At 42.4% G+C, this 26,927-nt stretch overlaps 1 protein-coding gene across 1 annotated transcript in view; it reads right to left on the reverse strand.

The window, feature by feature from the left end:
* Nucleotides 1–26,927, reverse strand: part of hmcn1 (hemicentin 1) — a 744,329-nt gene that overhangs the window by 588,286 nt on the left and 129,116 nt on the right. The window contains exons 3-4 of the mRNA XM_070887155.1: nt 18,177–18,335; nt 13,218–13,340 (exon numbers count right to left, since the gene is read on the reverse strand). Of these exons, the coding sequence (XP_070743256.1) occupies nt 13,218–13,340; nt 18,177–18,335 (282 nt within the window). The remainder of the gene's footprint in view (nt 1–13,217; nt 13,341–18,176; nt 18,336–26,927) is intronic.

Consider the following 26,927-nt stretch of genomic DNA (forward strand, 5'->3'; position numbering starts at 1 on the left):
CTCATCATTCTGCCTTTCCTACCCTACTCCTGCACATCCTTACTCACACCAACTTACCTTGCACCTCCACACATCCCTCTCTCTTTATCTATATTAACACATCTTCATCTCACACTCGCCCTCATCCAATCATACCAACTAACAACACACAAGGGTAGGCACTTGGGTCTTTTAGCCAATGTTCACGTAGAGTTTCTGCTATGTGTTATCAAACATTGAAATCTTTATTGTGAAGACTGTGTTCTTGGACAGATTTATGTGAAGCTTTAGAAGTGGCTTAGTGAGTTGTAGTGAATGGTGAAACATAAGGGTACCCCCACCCCCCCCCCCACCCACAATGGTGATGTGTGTGAAAGGAATGGCTTGGGCATTGCAGGGATGTTGGTGCTGGTGTGGGTTGGTGCTAATCTGACGCTTCATGTGGCAGCCAGCGTGTACAGCATCAAGTGAAGTAAATGTGGCCATGGTGAGGCCATCCCTGGCCTCCTGCGCAGCAATGTGGTCAGGTGCTGATGCTCTGTGCAACATCAGTTGATTGCAGAAAAGTGATGCTGGTGTTGGGGCTGATCATGATGGGATTCTGAGGACCAAGGTAAGATTTACTCAAGGGCACAGATGCTGCTGGAATAGATGGCAGCTGAAGTTGAGATGACAGAAGCAATCTGTCAGTAGTGAGAGAGGTTGCTCCAAGGAGGTGACAGTGGATAGAGTTCACTGCAGTCACTTCCAAATTGCAGACAGCACAAAAGTATCTTCCAAATCCTGAAGGAAAGTGAACAACTGTGAAATGGTAGCTTTTATACCACTTCTGCAGCTGTCAACTTGTCAAAGCAAAGGAGAGTCATTGGGAACCCGATATACTTACCGGACGTGAAGCCTGAGCAACGGGAAACTGCTGAAAAAACAGGAAAAACGGTATGTACCTGGTAAAATTATTTTTAAGTACCTCTAAACTACCTCTTAGTAATGTTAATTGGCTGGCACACTGCTTGGTGTCGGGTCCGTGAATCACAGCCAGACCCAGCACTTAAACTGACAAGGAATCAGGTTCAGAGCGGGATCCTGCCCGCTGTCAATCACGGCCATTTTGACAGCGGGCCCGCCTCCAAATCTGCACTCGCAGGGCTGGTAAGATTCCGGCCTATCTATCTACATCACCACATGCCCAGCTCACTAGCCTCTCCTCACACTCATCCTAGTTCAATCATACCAACTAACAATACACAAGGGTAGCCACTCGGGTATTTTATCCAATGTTTATGTAAAGTTTCTGTTACTGTGATGTCAAACATAAAAATCTTTATTTTCATCACTTTCCGGTCTTGGACAGATTTGTGTGCACCTTTGGAAGTGCCTTTGTGAGTTGCAGTGAATGATAAGACATAACACGTTAACCTCGCAATGGTGAGGAGTGTGAAAGAAATATTTTGATCATTATAGGAATGCTTTATAGTGTTGGTGTGGGTTGGTGTCAACCTGGCGCATCATATGGCAGCCATATGGGTGTACAGCATAAAGTTAACTAAATCTGGCCATGATGAGGCCATCCCTGGCCGCCCTGGCAGCAATGTGGTCAGGTGCTGTGCAACATCAGGTGGTTGGAGAGAAGGTTGATGTTGAAGGTGCTGTTGGTTTGCCTGGTGTTGCTGGTGCTGGGGCTGATTGTGGTCCGATTCTGAGGACCAAGGTGAGTCAGTATAAATGGCACCCATGTTGATGGAATAGATGGCGGGTGAAGTGCAGATGACAGAAACATTCTTACAGTAAATTAGGGTTACCAACTCTGGTTGGAGGCATTCCTGGAGGTTGGATCACGTGACATTCTGACCATGTGGTGCATGATCAAATGACATATGATCATGTGATATTCGATCATGTGACAGCCCAGATTCCGAGAAACTCCCAGTCATTCCAGGAGTACAGTAAATGGACCCGAGTTAACCACAATAAATAAAAATTCCTGATCACACTTTGAAGTACACAGCTTCCCTCTACAGCTCAGTGATGTTTTTATTAATATCCTCTGTGTAAAGGATTGATTCCCTCATTCTGAAATAAGACTTAATTCATTACACAGCGTGTCCTGACACAGAGCTGCAGCACCGCACTTCACTGGGAATACAAACAGGATTATTGTGATCAAGGAGGGAATGAGATTGTGGTTGGGGAGGGGGAACAAGAGATTTGTCTTGAACTGAAGCTATTAATTTAGTCCTTGCTCCAGATCCAATTATTGGACTATTCCACCCTGACCCCAGGAGCATAGTTGTAATCTACATTTTGATTGTCTTTTTTATTCTAAAATTATGCTTTAAATGACAAACATTACAAAAAGAAACACAAGCAAGACAAGCCAGATAAAAGATTTCCCGTATTGGTCACCGTCACATTTTAGGATTACTGTCTATTTGTCCATGGCAGAATTTCAGCATAATTTATATAAAAATTCACTTCACATCAGGCTAAATGGCCAACAAACTGCTTCTGGGAAATGTGGTTTATATTCAAACAAAGCGTCTCATCAAGATTGCTAGAGACAGTGAGGTTTATTAAAAACAACACAGTAAACAGTCACATGAGTTTGTTGGAATTACTCATTTGTACTCAGCAGGGGATAGTTGCCAGGGAAACTTCACCTAGGAAGGCAGTCGCTAGTTTAATTGGCAGCTCAGCTGGCCAATCCCCAGACAGTTTGAGAAATTCAGGGCTCAAGCCTTGGTTTTCTGTCCAGCTTGGAACAAAAAGGAAAAACATGATCTGCAAAGACAGACAATCTTTATGTAATGTTTATGTAAAGTTTCTGTTAATGTGGTGTCAAACATAAAAATCTTTATTTTCATCACTTTCCGGTCTTGGACAGATTTGTGTGCCTTTGTGAGTTGCAGTGAATGGTAAGGCATAACGTTAACCTCGCAATGGTGAGAAGTGTGAAAGGAATAGTTTGGTCATTGTAGGAATGCTTTATAGTGTTGGTGTGGGGTAGTGTCAACCTGGCGCAGCATATGGCAGCCATATGGGTGTACAGCATTAAGTTAACTCAATCTGGCCATGATGAGGCCATCCCTGGCAGCAATGTGGTCAGGTGCTGTGCAGCATCAGATGACTGCGGAGAAGGTTGGTGTTGTTGGTGCTGCTGGTTTGCCTGGTGTTGGGGATGATTGTGGTCCGATTCTGAGGACCAAGGTGAGTCAGTATAAACGGCACCCATGTTGATGGAATAGATGGCGGATGAAGTGCAGACACAGGGAATGAGAGTATTCTCCCTGAGCTTTATTAGGTTCAGAGACGTACTGGTCAGAAACACTGGGCCAGAATTTACAGTACCTGCACGCATATGCTGTCGTAATCCTTCTGAAACGCCCCATAACTACTGGGTTTCCGCATGAGGATAGTAAATCAGTTTCGCTGGTAGAGTTGGGCTATTTGCTCAACAACTGCCCACGAAACTCTTACTGCTGGTAATCGCAGGTGTAGGGCCTGCTTTCATCAGTGTAAGGGGCATTATAAATCATACATTAAACATTTAAAAATAAAGAATGATGCACAAACATTTAAAATTAGCTTATGCGAATATTGGTCTGGATCAAAATGTTTAAAATTATTTTTTTTTATTACATTTTTATTATATTTGGTATAATAAAGGAACTTTTAATAAAGTTGAAAATCAGAACATTTATATTTATTAGAATTGTGTAAATTGTTTAATTATTTGGGGATTCCATTGCCTGTCATTGGGGGATTCCATTCGGAAATGACTGCAATGGAATCCTCCTTTGTGATTGGAGGACCTGCTCCTCCAAACTGCCTGTGTCCCTGGAATCCATGGGCCTTTATGCAGGCGTACGTTTGGAGGCCCGAAGCCCAAACTCTCCGTAACTTGGGAGCCTGGAGGTAAGTTCAGAAATATTTCACGAGTCGGAGGTGTACTCCGGAGGTACGGCTCTGACCACAAATTCAGGGCCATTATATTTAACAAGGACAGAGTAGTGTGTTTCATTTTTTTGTGTTATGAGTTATGTTATGAAATAAGTTATAATTTGTTGTAATCATTACTTTGATCATTCATTTGTTATGAGAAATAAATCAGCTTTTCGATTTATGTCTGGTCTCACCTCGAACATATTTATCATCAGTCTATTTTTCAGTAGGTTGGAGTTTGTGTCTGTTGGAGAATAATATACAGTTCATATAACAGATTTCATTGTACAGCAGCTATACTAACTTACTCTTTCCTAGAACTTCAAAAACATTGGGAACTCTTTACCCCCTCAATTATCCCTGCCTCTAATAAATATGATTTTAAAGTCTGAGATTGGCATCGTTAAAAAAATAATTGAAGGCAAGTACACCAACCATGAGCCAAAATATGGGTGCGTCATGGCATGAAAAGCAGGTGCTCACCTCCATGAGCTCTAGTTCCTATGGCGTGGTCACTAATTGTTCAGAGCTAAAAACCAATCCTTCTAAAAATATATTCTTGCTGCTTTGTTTGTATTCTGTTTATGTAAGAATTAAGAACTAAATCCAAATTAAAAACAATTGACAAAGCCTCAAATTCACATCATTCACAGCAATGATGGTATGTTCCATAATACAGCCACAAGTATTTGTAAATAGAGCACTTACATTCCTAAAGTTCAGCTAATATTCAAAATTAATTATACAAATGGAATCACGCACATTGGATTTGGCAAACCGGCCGAGCAACTGACCTTTATTAGAAGTCTAGAATGCAGCACTGTATTCCACATTGCTTGGAGAAGCAGACCACAACTTGGCCACTATGAGAATATTTATCTTGAAGCTAAACCAGTAATCAGGGGGCAGGCTATCTTAGATCTGGTCCTGTGTAATGAGACAGGATTAATAAACAATTTTTTAGTAAAGGATCCCCTTGGAATGAGTGACCATAGCATGATTGAATTTCAAATTCAGATGGAGGGTGAGAAAGTTGGATCTCTAACCAGCATGCTAAGCTTAAATAAAGGAGACTACAAAGGTATGAAGGCAGAGTTGGCTAAAGTGGACTGGGAAAATAGATTAAAGTGTAGGACGGTTGATGAACAGTGGCGCACATTTAAGGAGATATTTCATAACTCTCAAGAAAAATATATTCCAGTGAGGAGGAAAGGGTGTAAAAGAAAAGATAGCCATTCGTGGCTAACTAAAGAAATAAAGGATGGTATCCAATTAAAAACAAGGGCATACAAAGTGTCCAAAACTAGTGGGAGGATAGAAGACTGGGAAGCTTTTAAAAGCCAGCAAAGAATGACTAAAAAAATGATTAAGAAAGGGAAGATTGACTATGAAAGTAAACTAACACAAAATATAAAACAGATAGCAAGAGTTTCTACAGGTATATAAAAAGGAAAAGAGTGGCTAAAGTAATGTTGGCCCCTTAGAGGAAGAGACCAGGGAATTAATGATGTGGAACGTGGAGATGGCAGAAACTCTGAATAAATATTTTGTATCAGTTTTTATGGTAGGGGACACTAAAAACATTCCAACAGTGGATAGTCAAGGGGCTATGGGGGGGTGGGGGAGGGAGGCAGCGAGGAATTTAACACAATCACAACACTGAGGAGGTGGTACTCAGTAAGATAATGGGACTAAAGGCAGATAAATCCCCTGGGTCTGATGGCTTGCATCTTAGGGTCTTAAGAGATGAAGCGACAGGGATAGTGGATGCATTGGTTGTAATTTACCAAAGTTCCCTGGATTCTGGGGAGGTCCCAGCAGATTGGAAAAGTGCAAATGTAATGCCCCTATTCAAAAAAGGAGGCAGACAAAAAGCAGGAAGCTATAGACCAGTTAGCCTAACATCTATGGTTGGGAAAATGTTGGAGTCCATTATTAAAGAAGCAGTAGCAGAACATTGGGAAAATCATAATTCAGTCAGGCAGAGTCAGCATGGATTTATGAAGGGGAAGTCATGTTTGATAAATTTGCTGGAATTCTTTGAGGATGTAACGAACAGGGTAGATAACGGAAAACCAGTGGATGTGGTGTATTTGGACTTCCAGAAGCATTTGACAAGGTGTCACATAAAAGGTTATTGCACAAGATAAAAGTTCACAGGGTTGGGGGTAATATAGTAACATGGATAGAAGATTGGCTAACTAATAGAACAGAGTCGGGATAAATGGTTCATTCTCGGGTTGGCAACCAGTAATTAGTGGGGTGCCGCAGGGATCAGTGCTGAGACCCCAACTATTTACAATCTATATTTACGACTTGGAAGAAGGGACTGAATGTAACGTAGCCAAGTTTGATGGGAGGAAAAGCAATGTGTGAAGACGTCAAAAAATCTGCAAGGACATAGACAGGCTACGTGAGTGGGCAAAAATTTGGCAGATGGAGTATAATGTTGGAAAGTGTGAGATTATGCACTTTGGCAGAAAAAAAAATCAAAGAGCAAGTTATTATTTAAATGGTGAAAGATTGCAAAGTGCTGCAGTACAACAGGACCTGGGGGTCCTGGTGCATGAAACACAAAAGGTTAGTATGCAGGTACAGCAAGTGATCAGGAAGGCCAATGGAATCTTGGCCTTTATTAGAAAGGGGATAGAGTATAAAAGCAGGGAAGTCTTGCTACAGTTGTATAAGGTATTGGTGAGAGCACACCTGGAATACTGCATGCAGTTTTGGTTTCCATATTTAAGAAAGGATATACTTGCTTTGGAGGTAGTTCAGAGAAGGTTCACTAGGTTGATTCTGGAGATGAGGAGGTTGACTTATGAGGAAAGGTTGAGTAGGTTGGGCCTCTACTCATTGGAATTCAGAAGAATGAGAGGTGATCTTATCGAAACGTATAAGATTATGAGGGGGCTTGACAAGGTGGATGCAAAGAGGTTGTTTCCACTGATAGGGGAGACTAGAATTAGGGGGTATAATCTTAATAAGGGGCCGCCCATTTAAAACTGAGATGAGGAAGAATTTCTTCTCTGAGGGTTGTAAATCTGTGGAATTCGCTGCCTCAGAGAGCTGTGGAAGCTGGGTCATTGAATAAATTTAAGACAGAAATAGACAGTTTTTTTAACTGATAAGGGAATAAGGGGTTCTGGGGAGCAGGCAGGAATGTAGACCTGAGTCCATGATCGGATCAGCCATGATCGTATTAAATGGCGGAGCAGGCTCGAGGGGCCATATGACCTATTCCTGCTCCCATTTCTTATGTTCTTATGTATCTTATTGCTTGCAGCATATCAGTAAATTATTTATAGTAGTTTGCATTTAAAGTTCTAAACAAATGAATCAAATCCCATTATCAATTGCTACAGTTTTTCGACTAGGGTAATGAAGAGCTCATTAAGTTGTAGAAGAACATTTTCAAAAGCTTTCTATACTCATCTCAGTGTAAATACTGTAAATAATCTGCAAAATGCTCTTGAATTGAATTTCACCGTGTAAGGTAGTTGAATGTGACTTAATGGAAAAGTCACTGGGGTTTTCCCAGAAGCTTTGTCCAGAACTTCTATAGGTTTATCTGATGCAAGGTGTACTAAACAATTTAAAATCTTTTATTAGCATAACTGCATGGTAATTGACAGATGCTAGAATACAATTAATGCAAAGAGCACATTCCATATTGGTCTGATACCATACTGATGATGTAATATCATGGTAGATTTTGTGTTAGTAAGATGAGCATATTTGAATGAGCCAAAATATGGGATCACCATGGCAAAAAATCAGGTGCTCATCTCCATGAGCCCTAGTTGCTATGGCGTGGTCACTATAATTTTTCAGAGCTAAAAACTAATCCTTCTAAAAATATATTCTTGCTGCTTTGTTTGTGTTCTGTTTATCTAAGAATTAAGAACCAAATCCAAATTAAAGCTAGCATGCAGATGATAAGTCAGTGCTCCCAAAGAATGCCAAATCTTCCTTCACATTCCCTCAACAAAACACCATGTTCACTAATGAGAAGTGACCCTACCTTCTACACTAATCAGTTCCCACTCTTTGAATACCCCTCACATTTTTCCAAAGCTGATCAAACAAACATTCAAAATGTTCACTAAACTGGCAATGTATAAACAGTAGTGGTTAAATACATGCAAATCTAGCCTGATACTATACAGTAATCAAAACAGCAATGTCACTGTCAGGAACTACAAAAGTCAACTTTGTATTCAATTTGAATGCACCATCTACAAACATTAATATGCTCATCTTGTACCAAATAATGGGCCCAAGTTTCGGCCACGCCTAAAATGGCGCAGCCCGGACCTGCACGCCCGTTTTTCACGCCAGAAAGTGCGCCAAAAAAAACTTGCCTATTCTCCGGCTCCCTGCAGGCCCTCTGCAGCTGGGTGCGGCGCAGCACGAGCTGTGGGGGGCGGAGCCAGGTCCCTGCGCTGAAAACAGTGCCGGGACCTCTACACATGCGCACTACAGTAGCTCCAGGCGCCCAAAACTGTGGGAGGGGCCCAAAGCACGCAGCCGCTATTCCTGGCTGAATGGCCTCACTGGGGCTGCGTGAATAAGGCTCCTCCCACCTGACCGGACCCAACCCGACCCCCGCTCTCTCCCGACCCCTGCTCCCCCACCCCGGCGATCCGACTTTCGCTTCCCCCCCCACCCCCCCCCCCGGACCTCCGCGACTCTCTATTCCCTCCCCCCCCCCCCAGACCTCCGCGACTCTTCCCCCCCCCCCCAGCCCCCCCAGGACCTCCGCGACCCCCCCCCCCATCCCCCCGAGACCCAACGCCACCTACCTGTAAATCCAGCCCAACGTCTTGGGCCTGGCCGTTCAGCCTCCTTCTCTCCCTTCTCCCCCCTTCTCTCCTTCGTTCCCTCCCTCCTCTCTCCTTCCCTCCCTCCTCTCTCCTTCCTTCCCTCCCTCCCTCCTCTCACCTTCCCTCCCTCCCTTCTCCTTCCCTCCCTCCCTCCCTCCCTCCATCCTCTCTCCCTTCTCCCCCTCCTCCTCCCCCACCACCCTCTACCCCCACCCCCCCTCTACCTCCCTCCTCCTTCCTCCCCCTCTCACCCCCATCCCCCTTCTCCCCCTCCCCCCCCCCCCACCCCACTTCTCCCCCTCCCCTCGCTGTCAGAAACATAGACACTGACAGACAGAGAGTGAGAGACACACACACAGACAGAGAGATAGAGACACTGACAGAGACACACTGGGGGGGGGGGGGGGGGGGGGCATCCCAGCACGCTGTTGGAGGACTTCCAGTGCTGCAGTCGGTAAGTAGAAAATGTTTTATTTATTGATTTTTAAAAAAATTTTTAAATGTTTTTATTAATTTTTTTTTGCTTGATTTATTGGTTGATTTATTGATGTATATATCATTTATTATTGATGATGGCTCTTTATTTGTAAAACTGAAGTGTTTAATGTTTGTAAACTTCCCTTTAAACCCCCCCCCCCATTCCCTACGCCTAATTTTCTAAAGTGTAGACAAGGTTTTTTCGAACATACAAAATCTTCACTTACTCCATTCTACGTTAGTTTGGAGTAAGTTTTCACTGCCTAAACTTTGAAAACAGGTGCAAGTGGCCGGACACGCCCCCTTTTGAAAAAAAAATTCTGTTACAAAGTGAAACTGTTCTAACTGACTAGAACTGGAGCAAACTAAATGCCGAGAATTCAAATTTCTAAGATACTCCATTCTAAACCAGTTGCTCCAAAAAAACAGGAGCAACTCAGGCCGAAACTTGGCCCCAATATTACTATTTATTCCATTGCATGCTCAATCGACACAACACTCACAGTTTGCCAATATGCTATCCAGTCTTGTTAATGGATATGATAAACCAGCAAAAGGATTGTGTCGTTCTGACATCCTGCTTAACATTGTAAGCAATTGACCCTCTTTGACTTAACTATTTTTTTATGTTAGTGCTTAAGGCTGCTTGCTGACTTTCTGTGTCAAATTACACACTATTGTATGAAAGCATACACACAACCACTGTGGAGGACAAATGAGAGCAACATGTTCTCTGCCCTACAATATTTTTTTGGCATGGGTTATGACCCCCTCCCCTGCCTGCAGCTCCAAATTCTAGAATTTCATCCTGGTTTTCTCTACAATTTATATATGGCTGCATCTCTGTATGAACGTGATGTGTACAGACTGTGGTGGAGCCAGAAGGTCTTATTGACCTGTAGTCACAGACACTGCACGGGAGGATATCTGAACCAGAATACAAATCTTACTTTTAAAATATGCATTTCTTAATGATGTAATCAGATTTGTAAGGAAGTTAAGTTGTTAATTTTGACAACATCCATCATATATTTATCTTGAGTGGCCAGAGGTGGTGTTTAGAGTCGAGACTGATCTGAACTGTGGAAACTTGGGAAATGTCCAACTAAGTCCAAATTGCCCCAATTTGGCCTAGTTGGGATTTGGAAACTACTTTGAAGCTCATAGTTAAAGGGAACTATGTTGGAATTAATGAGTATAATATGGTAGCTCCAAACTTTTCCTGCAATCAACTGTAAATTATTTCTTGGTAAATCTGTAATAGAGATGAAACAAAGAACGATATCATACTGTGGTCACTGTACTTTCAGCAATCCACGCACCTCACAGAAATGGAACAAATAGGATAAAAGCAGAATGTCCCCAAAAATTTATGAACTCAATTACACTGAACAAAAACATTATTTTTTTTCAAAAAAAGGATACAACTTCAGGGATGAGACCTAATCTTGGGTTCAGACAACATTCTTAAACCATTATATCTTTGCTGTTATGGTTTATGACAACATCTGAATTGCTCAATGACCCCACCCGACTCTGCTACATTTTTGTCACTTGCTAATGCTTATTATTTTGTAAATAATACCTGAATATTTCCATATGATCTCCTATATTAATTAGTTCCAAGTTTTTGATTATATTTATTTTACCATTTCCATTCACTTTGCCAAAAGAAAGAATATGGCTTTAATCGAAAAGAGTATAAAGTATCTTAACGTGATAAACAGTATATTTGTGCTTCAGGAAACTTTGATGAAGTATGCACCGTATCTCAGCCTCAATATTTCTGCCAAACTAACCAAAGCGACATTCTTTGTCACAAAAAATAAACCACAAATATTGAAAGAATAATGTTTTCTCTGGATTTTTTCAACACATTTCTTCAATTAAAGATTATATCAAACATACCAACATTTGTTCCCAAAGGTTTGGTTCAGTGACCTTTCCATTCTTTCACAGACCTTAAGAACAAGTCGTCATGTGTCAATAAGTGTTGAATTTACATGCACTACAGCATATTATACACATCTGTGAAATCATTCAAGACACCCCCTCGTGTAAAGTTTTAATGTTTACTGACAGAAAACTACAGTGAATGAAATGATAAAGAAAAGAACAGACTCCAACTTCTGCATCAACAGGAAAAATGTTTACTATAAGTGCAAGTATCTGTTCACTATATAATGGAGAGCTACAGGAAAAACGTACTATCAGTTCAATCTATAGCACTGTGGCTTGAATGGATGGGAAAAAGGGATTGGGCCAGAATTTGTTTCCAACGAACCAATGGCACCCACCATTCGTTCGACTCATCCTTGATCATTTAATTTCTATGACCTTTGGCACTGGAAGATGCTGGAAGTTAGAGATCCAAACATCGCAATGTCCCTTTGGCATTTGGGACCTGTATGAACAGGGCAAGCAAACTATGTGCCTCCTTAACCAATCAGATTAAAGTATTGTTAGTGAACAGTGCAGTCTAAATCAGGAAGTGCAAGTTAGAATAATGAATTCAATGTCAAATCAGGTGCAGAAAGCAAATTTAAGACTTATTAATTAAAACTCATCAATGTTCCCACTAAGCTGCTAAATGGGAGAAACTGCACATGTGCCAAAATTTGAATGAGCCACACAGCCATTTGTAGGGACTGCGCACTACAAAAAAAAAGAGAACATTGCTCATCACGCCATTAAAATGGTGCTTAGATTATCTTGGACAAACCCTATCTGTGTCGAGTTTAATCCGCATCTATGCTGCCAACATTGCAAGAAAATCAGTACCTACACTTACTTCATGCGATCCTCCCTGCGAGACCTTCCTTTCAAACGCTGCAGAGCTCCGCGCAGCCTACTCCCCCCATGGAGCCCAGGAGCGCAGTATTGTGTGTATGTGAACCTGGGATTACATGGGGCACTGCTCCTTTTATTTCCTGACTTTGACCAATCCAATACTCCTGAAGTGAAATTCTGGGTAAAGTCAACGTGAATACCGGGGACCTTTGCTTGTGTCTCTTTTAAAAAGATATACATGACTCTGAAAAACATTCTATTGTTCTCTCATACCAACATGTGTTTACTACAAACCTCCTTTTAAAGCAAAGAATTGCAAAACTTTCATTGTGCCAATTTCTGCTATTACAAACTTTTCATTACAACAATCAGTACAGACCACTCATAATAAACTCTTATTATAAACTATTATGTAAAAATTCATTATCACAAACTATGCATTGTAAAAATCTAACACTAAAATGCTGTCATTATAATAAATTTTGTATCTGCAATCTTCTCATGGTAACAATCTGTTGTAAATCTCATTAAAACAAAGTATGTTTATTCAAAATTCACAAACATCAGTTGTTACAACCTCTTATAACACATACTGGCAATACAAGTCTCTCATTACTTTACACTCTGATTATTAACTTGTTACTAAAAAAAAAGGTTACAAACCATTTATTTAATGCTTTATTCAGTGTGCTTACAAACACTTCATTATGATAACCTCTTAAAACAAATCTCCCAATATAGCATTGTCTTGTTACAGATCTATTTGTTATTACAATTTTCTCATCTGGTCCCCTTACGCTGTGCAACAGGCTTCCTGCACCTGTTTGTACAAGACTTAAAAATTTTCAGCATAATTACATCGCAGTAGGTGGACAATTAGCCCAACTTTTTGCCAGCATGTCCATTTGTATGAGAAGGTGAAAGATGCAGCGAAACCTGTGTGTAGTCAGAACTTAACCTGGCAAGTTCGGGATTTTGCCCAGAGCTTGCGATCAGTTGCAAAGGCTATATGACGGTGTACTCTTGCATACTCCAAGAGTACACCATCATAATGACTGCAAATTCAGGGCCAATATAAATGTAATAGACATAAATTTTAACTATAGTTAATCAATTGATGTTGAAAAGTATCATCTCAAAAGGTATCTTCCTTGACTGAAGTGATACTCCGCCCTGACAGACTACAAGTATGTCTATTTCCTACTTTACCTCATTCACTTGTTTCTTGTCAAGGTGGAAGACCTGGCCAGAACTTGTGGAAGCAATTTCCTCATACACTTTATAACCAACATGGCTTCGATCATCACAGTCCCCAGTGAGCACAAACACAACCTGAAGAAAAAGGAAAAAATGCAAATCTGAATACAAGTGCAAGTTCTTTTGTATTAATTCCAGACCTTTCCACCACTGCTACTGAATATGTAACAGCCGTGTCAGCTGATGTATTACTATGACAAGCAAAAGGGCTAATTGAAAAGTCGGTATAAATATCCTTCTGGTTTCGGGTTTATTTCTACGTAACCAACGTTACCTACTAAAATATAATAATAACACTTTGTAAATTTCTTATAATACTTTTGACACCTAAAAATATTCCACAGTTACATGAAAGAATCAAAAATCTCAAAGGTACAAGTTATTTCCATCTGCCAAATGTTCTTAATATCCTTCCTTTAGTCTGCTTTTCTAGAAAGCAATGACTCATGCTGGGATTATGATTTGACAGGCACGAGTAACCATGACCAATTGATCAGTCCTTTATAGGTGAGCCTAGACGATGAGTGCCAACAAGTAATGTTATCATGAGGTGCCTTCACAGTTAACAAACGTGGATATTTCCCACCAGAAGTCCCTGGATAGCAATCAATAGTGGGAACCTTGCTTGAACTTCCCCTTCCACAAGGGACACTGAGGTAAATATAACACATCACCACGGTCCTTGCTGAGATTATGCAATAGTGCATGACATAGTATGGAGACAACGTGATTTAAAAAAAAAACTATGTCTACATGTTCTAATCGGTTCCTATGTCTAATACTTGAATTGCATTTTAACTGGAAGTAAAAGCTACTACTTACAATCACTAGCTAATATGAATATATCATAGTCACGAATAATAGTTGATTCCTAACAGTTGAAACTGAGCTCCAAACTGACATGCACCTTTGTTATTGCCTCCATGTATATCCAGGAACAGTGAACCTATTCAGCAATGCTGCTGAGTAGTGGGTGGGCCCTTAGATATGATTCTGTGTTTTCTGGATTAGTTTGCCAATGCATGAGACTCAGAGAAAACAGGCAGGGTTGTTATTTATTCCATGATGGGATGGCCAACCAAATCATCTGGCTGACAACTTCCGAAAACATGTTTTTTCTTAAATTACTGAGGGAATTAGATTTTTTCAAAGAGTGCCAGATAATGATATACATTATCTCAGCAGAATTCTGCTGTGCAGATCACTTCCAAATCAATCCCAAAGCAATACTGTCTCTCCAGCTCTAATTTTAAAATAAATGTATTTTATCTTCCTCCTGGGTCTGAACTTCAGCTGAGGTGGCAACAAAAGACATTTCCCCACGCTCTGCTAATGGCCCCTTCCACCAGCATAGTGGTTTAGCCAAGGAGAGATAACGTTATTACTTTTATATATAATAATCTACAGAAATCTTGATCTAGGTCCAAGTGTAACATTTCTTGGCAGACAGATTTTGAGTTTACAGCACAATTCTGTATTTCAACACTGTCTGAATGTTTTAACTGATGTATCTCAGTGGTGCAGAGTTCCGGTCTTTGCATCAACCACTTCTGCTTCCTCAGAACAACTGGAGACTCTGAGTAAACAAACTCAGCTCTGCATTGGCTCACTCAGGCAAAGGGAGAGTGAAGAATACCAAATTATTGTGTTTCTTAGCTATTAAGCCAAACAGTAATTCTGTAAGTCCTACCATAGATAAGCCTATAAAATAAATAATTGTAAGGTAATCAAAAACAAATATCAGGAGTTGAATGGTGGAGCAGTCAAGATTCAAATACAGCTGATGTTGGTGGGATGAGAATGTCCTATCCCTGTTGACTGCAACAGTCCTAATTGAAATGAGTTTTGGCTGTTTGATCAGTTTCTGGGAATCTGGGGGCATTCCACAGCACAAATCTGCTCCTAACTGGCACTAAATTCACAATTTCTTTCAGAGAGGCCACTACAATGCTTTTATAGTTATTGAGGAAATTCACGTTGATGCTGTCAGGGTCTTCAAGTTAAGGCCTATTACACGTATATTTTTTCACTAAAATTAGTGAAGATAGGAATTTCACCATTTTGGTCAGGGAACCGGGAGCTTTGATCTGCATCTTGCTTGTAATATAACTGAATTTACACCAATATTGGGTGATAAAAGTAATTCAATTCTCTAGTACTTGAGCATATTGATTAACCAATGCCTTTACCCATGCCAAAAATGTGGAACAAAAGCGCATTGCTTCACTTCTCCATCCGTATCTGGTCTCTTTGCACATCAATGTCAATGGATTTCAGGAAAGCATTGCCACTGTCCCATATAACATATTGATTCATAAGGTGCACATCCATTAGTTCGGACCAAATTAATGCATGACTGAAAAGTAGAAAACAAAGGTTGTTGGTGTGTGCGAGTGTGGAAACCAGTTGTTGGTGGAGTACACAAACAAGTTGGACGACTGTACTTTACAATTTTTATAAATAACTTAGAGGACAGAATCTTCATGTCTAAGTTTGCAGAGGACACCAAATTGGGTGTAGTGGCCAATGATGCTCATCAATGTGCAATAATCCAAAGGGATCTAGACATACTAGGTCAATGGACAGGCTAACTCGAGGTAGCAGATGGAGTTCAAGTGTAAAGTTATGAGATTAAATACGAGGATTATTTTTTTTCTTCAAATTTAATTGAGATGTTGTCGACACTGGCAAAGCTCCATTTATTGCCCATCCCTCACTGTCCTGAGAAGGTGGTTCTGTGCCTTATAATGATAATGCTCCCATAATTATGTTAGGTGGAGAATTCCAGGAAATTGACCCTGTGACAAAGAAGAAATGAAAATATATGTCCAAGTCAGGATGGTGTGTGCCTTAGAAGGCAACCAGGAGGTGATGGTGTTCCCATGACATTTCTGTTCTTGTTCTACTTGGCGATAGCACTTGCAGGGGGAAGAGGAATTGTTGAAGTAAACAGGGATTACAGTAGTGTATCCTGCAGAGTCGCTGGTTCCAGATGGGCTGAAGGGACACCGGTAGGTGATGATGTTCGAGACCTTTGTCTAAACATCCATAAGACAAAGATCCTCCACCAACCTGACCCTGTCCCGCTACACAGCACTGCCCCCCGGGCTCGGCCTTGGACAACGTGGACCATTTTCCATACCTCGGGAGCTTATTATCAGCAAGAGCAGAGCTCGATGACGATATCCAACACTGCCTTCAGTTTGCCAGTGCAGTCTTCAGTCGCCTGAGGAAGAGAGTGTTTGAAAACCAGGACCTCAAATCTGGCACCAAGCTTATGGTCTCCAGGGCAGTAGTGATACCTGCCCTCCTATATGGCTCAGACGTGGACTATATACAGCAGATGCCTCAAAGCGCTGGAAAAATATCACCAGCACTGCCTCCACAAGATCCTGCAAATCCACTGGGAGGACAGATGCAACATTAGTGTTCTCGCTCAGGCCAACAGTCCCAGCATCGAAGTACTGACCACACTCGACCAGCTCCGTTGGACGGGCCACATCGTCTGCATGCCCTAAGCAAGTGCTGTACTCGGCACAGCAAGCGAGCCCCAATTGGGCAGAGGAAACGCTTCAAGGACACCCTCAAAGCCTCCTTGATAAAGTGCAACATCCTCATCGGTACCTGGGAATCCCTGGCCCAACATCGCCCAAAGTGGAGGAAGAGCACCTCGAGTTTCGTCACTGAGAGCATGCAGAAAACAAGCACAGGCAGCAGAAGGAGCATGCAGCAAACCAGGCTCCCCACCCACCCTTTCCTTCAACGACTGTCTGTCCCACCTGAGATAGAGACTGTAATTCCCGCATCGGACTGTACAGTCACCTGAGAACTCACTTTTAGAGTGGAACCAACTCTTCCTCGATTTCGAGGGACTGCCTATGGTGATGATCCTGTAGATTATACATACTGCAACAACAGAGGACTAGTGGTGGAAGGGTGAATATTGAGTCCAGTGGTGGGAATATAATAAGTTAAACACAGCAGGAAAGACATCTGCAGCATTTTCATTGTTGTAGTTCGATTGTTAAAACCATCTAATCAGTGTTTACAGGCAGTTCAGGAACAAAATAAAATTTGGGGATATATAACTACTAGTGTGACTTATAAATCTAAGGAGGTAATATTGAAGTTTTATCTGGCCTTAGTGAGGCAGCATCTGGGGTGGTGTGTGCAGTTTTGATCTCCATATTACAAAATAAATATAGAATTATTGAAGGAAGTTCAGAGGAGGGTTATAAAGGCAGATCTTAGAGGACTGTTATGAAGAAAGATTGTTTCTCCAGGGACTTTACTCTCTAGAGTTGATGAGCATGAGTACACTTTCAGCTTTTTCTGAGTATGATCTAATTTTATCCAGGAATGTTCTTCTGTCAGACGCAAGATTGGGAAGTAAAGGACAATGTTTTAAGTTAAGGGTGCCTAATGAGGATGATCGAATTGTGGAACAATTCCCTATTAGCAAAGATAATATGGGAATATTAGTTTCAGAGTCATGGTAAGGAAACTGATCAAGCTAGATGGACCAGTGATCTTCTCCTGGTCAAAACATTACGATGTTACTATTCTACACTATTTATAAACATGATAGAAGACCTATGCACTGAAAAGGGGCAACAAAGCAAATTCAGAACTTCTAGATGTGTATGGTTGCTAAATAGAATTGCCTTGCCCAGTCAATAGAATGTCAAAATGCACTAAACTAAGAGCTGTATATAGTGATACTATGTTGAGGATTTAAGTACAGGTAGTTGGTTTATTTTGTTCTGAATTTAATGTTCAATGTTTAAAGAGACGTACGTGAAAGCATACAAAATAAATGAACTGAATCATTAATATATTTTCATCATCCCCCAATTTTTTTTTAAATTACTGTGACACCAAAATCCTGCGTGTATTCAATGCATGACTCACCTGAGATTGCTTCTGCTGAATAAGCTGCAAAACATCATGAGTGAGCCTGTAGTCCTTTGACCTTGCATCTGTGAAGACGTAGATGAAAGATCCAGGAAGCGAAATTTCCAAAGCGATTTTGATTGCACCGATGCTCATTTCTGGGCAGTCACCACCACCCTGTTTTTGAATAAGAAAATATCTTAGGGCAACAGTATTCAACTCTAGCTTTCTACAAGGATCGGTGGAACTGACTTATTGTAATTTAGGAAAAAAAATCCCATGCCAAATTTCTTCCCTCTTCCCATGAATGTGCCAACTCATGTTGGGGTCTAGCTACAGCTCATTGGACATTCTTTCCCAAGTGGTCATTCTACATGTGTGAGACATGACAGAGTGTCAGCTGTCTACTCAACTGGGTAGAGAGACATCACAGCTGAGCTTGGTCCAGTTCTCACCCAGTCAATACATATGCACTTCTAACAAGGATCACTGGATAATGACCACAAGCAGAAATCCAGGCTGATTTTTCCCTATCTAAACCAACTGGCACTAAAACAGCCACCCAAGCCACAATCAGCCAGCTCATCACAAACCAGCGATTGAACCTGGAAACAGCAAGGCTCAGTTTCACACTGTGGTTATTAACTGTGCCATTCAGAGTGGATGACAATGATGAACGATCATGTAGTAATGTCACATTATCATAACTGAATTGAAATATATACTTGTAATGTTTTTGACTCTCTTCTGCTTCCTTTAATTTTCAATTTGGAGTGCCATTAAAACAAAGTCAAAGGGCAGAAAGGATGGACTTTGTTAAAGCTCTTGTGCCATCAAGAATGCCTTACAAAAACACATGGCCTTCACTGCATATTTCATAGCAATGGTGCTTGTTTTGTTGGATTCTTCAGGCTGGTCCCATAGACATCCTATTCTAAACGTCTTTGATCATAATAATATAAAAGGCAATTAAAGAATCGCAGAATCTTTGAGCTTTGTCAGTTGGGTGATGCAAAACAAAAGACCATTACAACAATCTTTACTTCCTCTTTGAACAGAATGTGTGCTATTTCTAACCAAATCCCTCTCAGTCACTGTTGGAATCCTCTTCCATTAGATGGAGATCCAGATTCCCTTAATCTATAATGAAATTTATGAGAATCACGTTGATATCTCAGCACTCCTACCAAATGTATTATTTGTGAAGCATGACAATAAATTAGTATCCTCAAAGATTATAGGATTCATGAAATTCCTCAATACTACACTTTATATAACAGAATGTGATGCTCTTATCTTATGTAATAATCATCTCAGGACTTTTCTCCCAGCTGAAAACTCAACTTCCACAAGACATCACCTTTCATAACTGAGATAGTTACTAATAATATTTATCCTCCTTTTTTGCTTCTTATTCTTGGAGATCCCAGATTCAAGCAGCCCATAACTAAAACAGTGGCAATTAAATAGAAAGTTTATTCTTCTGAATTGGCACAAAATATTAAGTGTTATAAAGTTAGTAAGGGTACAATTACTGGACTGTCTCGGGCAGTACTTGCTTCTATTAATCTTGTTTTAAAACTACTGGTCGAAGCATTCATTTTGTGTAGAATTCAATTCAATAATGGAAGAAAAGGGCTGTGGCCAGCAACCTTAATTGACAATATCACTGGGGCGACAGATTACGAAGATGTTCACACAAGTTTGCAGCTATGAGGGCAGATTCACAAAGTTATGCCAGGGGTCTGCCAGAACAGCCATGAATTTTCAGCCCGGAGTCATGGGTATCCTGATCCTATCTCGATCATAAACACCTGCAAATCTGGTTTCTTTCAACCACTTCCTTCATGTAATTTTTGAGGATCTGTTCTTTGAGAGTCATTGCTTCGTTTGCTATTTGAAACTTTAATATTGCCTGTCGGAGGCCCAGACATTTCGACCAGGACTGGTAGGATAAGCCTATGTGAACATCTTCATTTTCTTAAAATAAATGTTTGAAGTTTCTTCACTGACTATATCTTTGAAGTGGTTTATACACAGTGGAATTGGTCTTTAATAATATTGACTAATGTTATTAAAGATTGAAAATCCTATATGAAAGAAAAGCCAAATAAGAGATACCCTATTTAAAAATATCTCCAAAGCTCTTGCTTCCTCTACCCTACTCAGAGGTATTAATTTGGGTGAAGAAGTGCTTTTGCTATTTATGATATACATCATAACTCTTATTTGAGTTTTTAATATTTTAATACACTGATTTAAATAAAATATTTATAGAACATTTTAAAGAAAATCTAATTAGTTGTTTTATAATGGGCATTTCCTCTTTGACATGCATGGCAGTAGGTAATTAATGCTTTAGAGTCAGCAGAGGACTGTATATAATAGATTTTATAGTAATAATGTATAAATTGATGTACAACATAGCTTTCAGGCTCAACAGAAGGGCACATCTGGAATCAAGATATCTGTATCAAAATGAATGGAATGCTGGCTGCAAATTGTCCTCTTCCCCATTAGCAACAGCATTTGGCAAGAACAAAATAAAAAACAAGCCCTCAAGCACTAGCTGAAAATCATTCCAACATCTACTCCCCCCTTTAAAAAAGTAACGTTTCCTGCAGTTCCGAAATCATTAGGAATGTGAGAGTTAGAGGGCTGCTGGATTGCCCTCCTTAATCACACAGACCTACACAAAAATGCAGCCTTTGACTTTCACAGGAAGAGCTCAGAGAAGACTGGAGACAGACAGAAAATTACGAAGGTAACTTCAATTACATAGAAAGTATTCACTTATGTCCTGAATTCATCCTTAGCAGAGAAATGTACCCTATGGGGGAGGGGAGAACTGACTAGTATTTGTGCGTCTGCAAATCAGTCCTACAGTTGCTAGTTAATTTCTTCCCGCTGTTCTAGCACAAAGTTATAAAAAAAAATGAAAACTGCAATTTTTGTTTTAAATAATGGGGCCTTTTATTTTCCTTCACACTTTGAGCTCCTTACTGCCATCAATCTTCCTCTAGTCAGGAAAGTAGTCTGAGGTCTTCTTTGCTGCTTCCAGCACCAGTGCTGTTTCAAGAATGAATAGGCTTCTGTGATCGCCACAGGAAGTGTCAATCCCTACCTATGCTCCTGCCTTGGTAGTGGCCTAGCCCATATAGCAGATCACCTGCAGTGTTAGAAGGCTTGATGTCAATCTTTGCAAACTCAAAATCACAATTATGGTATGTGTAACGATTGTCTTAACCACAACAGCTCCATGCCAAAATGGCCCATCTCTGGCATCAATACATGCCAACCTCAAAACTTAGTACAAAGTTTACCCAACAGTTTAAAAAAAACAACTAATAATGCAAAGAACAACCCAGGCATGTGAAAACATATAGTTACACAGGATTTGTAAATTAACCGATCGGTTGGCACAACATTTCCTTCACTTGTAAAAAAAAAACCCCCAGAATTATGCATTTGCTCTGATGATTCTGCCTTCCACACCAGAATTTTTGAAATATCCTCCTTTTTTCCTCATTATTCCCCCCTCTGCAGTGGTCAACAGGACCCTTGACCAAGTCCATTCCATTTCCAGTGCTTCTGCCCTTACCCCTCTCTCACCTGCCACCCCACTACCAGCCTTCGCATTTGCCATATCATCTTCAGCTATTTCCACTACCTGCAACATGTTCACCCCACCAAGCACATCTTGCTCTCAGATGGGTCGGACTCCATCTGGAGTATTGTGTTTAGTTCTGTGCACTGCACATCAGGAAGGCTATATTGGCCTTAGATTTATCAAACTGATATCAGGGAATAAAAGAGTGAAATTATGAGGGCAGGTTGCATAAACTTGGGTTGTATTCCCTTGAGTTTAGAAACATAGAAACATAGAAAATAGGTGCAAGAGCAGGCCATTCAGCGCTTCGAGCCTGCACCGCCATTCAATAAGATCATGGCTGATCATTCAACCTCAGTACCCCACCCCAGCCTTCTCTCCATACCCTCTGATCCCTTTAGCTGTAAGGGCCACATCTAACTCCCTTTGAATATGTCCAACGAACTGGACTCAACAACTTTCTGTGGCAGAGAATTCCACAGGTTCACAACTCTCTGGATGAAAAAGTTTCTCCTCATCTCGGTCCTATATACTTACCCCTCATCCTTAGCCTGCAGTACAGACTCACACGAGGCACATGTTGAAGTCAAGGTCACTCAGGACCTGCACCTTTATTACACAGCACTCGAATCCCGCACTTGCCTGAGACCTGTCTTTATATACCTGTGTGGGACAGGTATCCAGTGTCTCCTGCAAGTGCACCCCTGGTGGTAAGGTATGCTGGTGGTAACAGGTCATCTCTGGTTACAGTCATGTATAGCATGGTAAGATACAATTGTGTACAGTAGTATGAGATACATGATATCACCCTCCTCCAAGGTCTTATTGTCTTTATAGGTTCAGTTGTTTGCCTTGGTGCCTGTTTTTCTTTGGGTATGGTTGCTGGTATCTCGCCTGGGCTGTCTGTTTCGTTTAGTGTGATTGTTGGTGTCTCGCCTGGGCTGTCTATTGGGATTGCCCTTTCCTCAGGTTGTTCCCTCTGTCAGTCCACCAGGTGTGGTGTGAATTCCACATTGTAGTCTGCCTCTGGTTCAGCAGTGTTGTTGGTGAATCTGCTTTTGACTTGGTCTACATGCCTCCAGCAGGTTTGGCCATTGTCCATTTGTACTACCAGTAGCCTGTTTCCTTCCTTGCCCGTTACTTTCCCTGCAAGCCATTTGGGACCCCTGCTATAGTTTAGTACAAACACTTTGTCCCTTATCTCATTCCACCTCCCCCTCGAATTTCGGTCATGGTACTCGGTTAGCTTATGGCGCTTTGCCTCAACGATTTCGTACATGTCTGGGAGGATTAATGAGAGCCTTGTCTTTAAGGTCCTTTTCATCAACAGTTGCGCGGGGGGAACCCCAGTCAATGAATGCGGACGAGATCTGTATTCCAGCAGCAGTCGCGACAGGTAGCCCTGCAGCGTGGGACCTTGGATTTTAAGCATGCCTCGTTTAATGATTTGCATTGCTCGCTCTGCCTGGCCATTGGAGGCCAGCTTGAACGGTGCCGTCTTAACGTGATTTATGCCGTGGTCAATTATAAAATTCCTGGAATTCTGCGCTGGTGAAGCACGGACCATTATCACTGACCAACATGTCAGGAATTCCGTGCGTTGCAAACATGGTTGCAAGACTCTCCACGGTGGTGGAGGTGGTGCTCGAGTTTAAAATGGTGCATTTGATCCACTTTGAAAATGCATCTACAACTACGAGGAACATTTTACCCATGAATGGCTCGCTTAGTCTACGTGCACCCGCGACCACGGTTTGGTGGGCCAGGGCCAGGGGCTCAGGGGAGCCTCCCTGGGGGCATTACTTAGTTGGGCACAAATGGTGCACCGCTGCACGCAGAGCTCCAAGTCCGCGTAAATGCCAGGCCACTAGACGTGAGATCTAACTATGGCCTTCATGAGAACGATCCCCGGGTGCTCGCAGTGGAGCTCCCGGACAAATGCCTCTCTGACTCGTAGAGGCATAATTACTCGGCTGCCCCACATCAGGCAGTCTGCTTGTAGTGATAGCTCATGCATGCGCCTATGAAAGAGTTTGATCTCCTCGGGGCAGGCATCGCGAGCCTCTGCCCAGTCACCGGTTAAGACACATCTTTTTACTAAGGATAATGTGAGGTCGCTGGTCGTCCAGGCTCTGATTTGGCGAGCCGTCATGGGCGAACCTGTGGACTCAAAGGCATTGATTGCCATGACTATCTCACAGTCCTGTTTGTCAGATCCTTCCGTGGTCGCCGGGGTAGCCTGCTAAGCGCGTCGGCACAGTTGTCTGTGTCTTATGGTGTAGTCGTAAGACGCCAGCATGAGTGCCCACTGTTGAATGTGCGCCGAGGCGTTGGTGTTTATTGCCTTGCTCTCGGATAGCAGGGATGTGAGGGACTTGTGGTCGGTTTCTAACGTGAACATGGCCCCGAAAAGGTATTGGTGCACTTTTTTTGACAGCGTACATGCACGCGAGCGCCTCCTTCTCCACTATACCGTACCCGCGCTCCGCCCGCGAAAGTGACCTGGGGGCATAAGCTATGGGTTGTAAATTACCCGCACTATTGACATGTTATAAAAAGCATCCGACCCCGTACGCTGATGCATCACATGTAAGAACTAACTTTTTACCTGGATCAAAGAAAGCCAAAACACTGTTGGAACATAGAAGGTTGCGTGCCTTATTGAAGGCGCGTTCCTGGGCATCCCCCCCAAAACCAATTGCACCCCTTTGAGTAGCACATGGAGGCGCTCCAGCAGCGTGCTTAGGTTCTGCATAAAGTTCCCAAAGTAATTGAACAGCCCGAGAAAGGCACGCAGTTCCGAGACATTTCGGGGCCTGGGTTGCTTCGGTTTTGGTCTCTGTTGGGCGGATTCCATCAGCAGCAATCCTTCTGCCCAAAAATTCAAACTCGGGCGCGAGAAACAGACACTTGGATTTCTTAACTCTTAGGCCTACCCGATCCAACCGCTTTAGTACTTCCTCAAAATTGCAGAGATGGGAGTCGGTGTCCCTGCCCGTGATAAGCATGTCGTCTTGAAATACAACCGTCCCCGGGATGGACTTGAGCAGACTCTCCATGTTGCGCTGGAATATAGCAGCTGCCGACCTGATGCCGAATGGGCATCGATTGTACATGAAAAGACCTCGGTGTGCGTTGATGGTGGTGAGTAGCTTAGGCTCTTCGGTCAGTTCTTGCGTCATATACGCAGATGTGAGGTCTAGTTTCAAGAAAAGTTTTCCTCCAGCCAATGTGGTAAATAAGTCCTCCGCTCTGGGCAGCGGGTATTGGTCCTGTAGGGAGACTCTGTTTATGGTAGATTTGTAATCCCCACAGATTCGTACAGATCCATCAGGCTTCATGACTGGGATGATGGGACTTGCCCAGTCGCTAAATTCCACGGGTGATATAATGCCTTCCCGCAAAAGCCTGTCTAGTTCATGTTCAATGTTTCCTCTCATCACATAGGGTACAGCTCTAGCCTTGTGATGGACCGGTCTAGCAACCTGTGTGATGTAGATTTTGTCTTTAGTCCCTTTGAAGGTGCCCACACCTGGCTGAAAGAGATGTTCAAATCGACTTAGAATTGTTGAGCAGGAGGTCCGTTCCTCTGATGACATGGTGTCATCATCATCATCCCATTTCTAATTTAGTTTAGCCAGCCAGCTTCTCCCCAGCAGTGCTGGGAGATCTCCGGGAACAATCCACAGGGGAAGTCAGTCACATACAAAGGGACAGTGAACCGAGAACATGACGCTGCCGAGGACTGGGACGATTTCTTTGCTATAGGTCCTTAGTTTGGTGTCGACCCATGTGAGTTTTGGTCTGTTGCTTTTGTGCAGCCACAACTGTTCAAATTGTTGAGCGCTCATGAGAGACTGACTCGCTCCCGTATCCAGCTCCATGTTGACGGGTATCCCGTCGAGTAGGATCTTCATCATTATTGGAGGCGTCTTGTTGTAAGAACAATGGCCATTGATCATGTTGACCCGCTGTACCTCGGTGTCCCGGTTACTGTCCCCACCGTCTTCTGGTCCACTTCCCGACCCTTTCGATTCGTATACCAGCCGAGCTGCCGTTTTCCTGCACATGCTGGCCAGATGCCCTGTATAGCTGCAATTTCTGCAAACAGCATGCTGAAATCGACACCCCCTTGATGAGTGCCTTCCCCCACATCTCCAGCACAGACCGCTTCCATTGTTTCCGAAGAATGAGATGCGTCTGGTTGATCTCTCTTGAGCTTCTCTCAGTTTGTAGTTGATTGCTCGCATTGTGGGTTGATGAGGTGTGAACGGCCGTTCATGTGGCCCTTGATGGTTTCTGGCACCACTGCCTGCTGTTGAGGGCCTGCTCTCCTGCCTTTGTCTGTGTGTGGGGGTAGCAGCTTGTTTCACGCTGTGAACCCCTTGTTCCGATATTTTGTTAGTTGTCGTACCCGCAGTGTAGATCAACCTCGTTTCTTCTTCTCCTGCCAAGAATGTCTGTGCAACCAGTGCTGCTGCCTCTAGAGTCAAGTTCTTGGTCTCTATGATCTTTCGGAATATGCCTGCGTGGCCTATTCCTTCAATAAAAATGTCTCTCAATACTTCTCTCCTTAGCTCATCGGAGAACTCACATAAGCTAGCCAACCTCCGAAGTTCCGCCACGGTCGGGTATGCTTTGGCCCACACAGCGTCTGTAGTTGTAGAACCTGTGTCTGGCCATGTGTAGGCTACTCGCTGGCTTCAGGTGGTCTCTTACCAGTGTGCTCAGCTCTTCAAACGACTTGCTTGCTGGTTTCTCAGGTGCCAGCAGGTCCTTCATTAAGGCGTATGTTTTCGAGCCACAGCTGGTCAAAAGATGGGCTCTTCTCTTGTCTGCCTTGTCATCGCCTAACCAGTCTTTGGTTACGAAGCTTTGCTGGAGCCTTTCTATAAAGTCCTCCCAATTATCTCCAGCATTGTATTTTTTATCTGAGCCGTTGGTCGCCATTCTGTGGATTCTGTAATCCCGTAACTCGTCGCCACTGTAAAGTCCTGTCCCCTTAGTACAGACTCACACGAGGCACATGTTGAAGTCAAGGTCACTCAGGACCTGCACCTTTATTACACAGCACTCGAATTCTGCACTTGCTTGAGACCTGTCTTTATATACCTGTGTGGGACAGGTATCCAGTGTCTCCTGCAAGTGCACCCCTGGTG

This window comes from Pristiophorus japonicus, chromosome 8 (assembly GCF_044704955.1).
Source record: "Pristiophorus japonicus isolate sPriJap1 chromosome 8, sPriJap1.hap1, whole genome shotgun sequence".
NCBI lineage: Eukaryota > Metazoa > Chordata > Chondrichthyes > Pristiophoridae > Pristiophorus > Pristiophorus japonicus.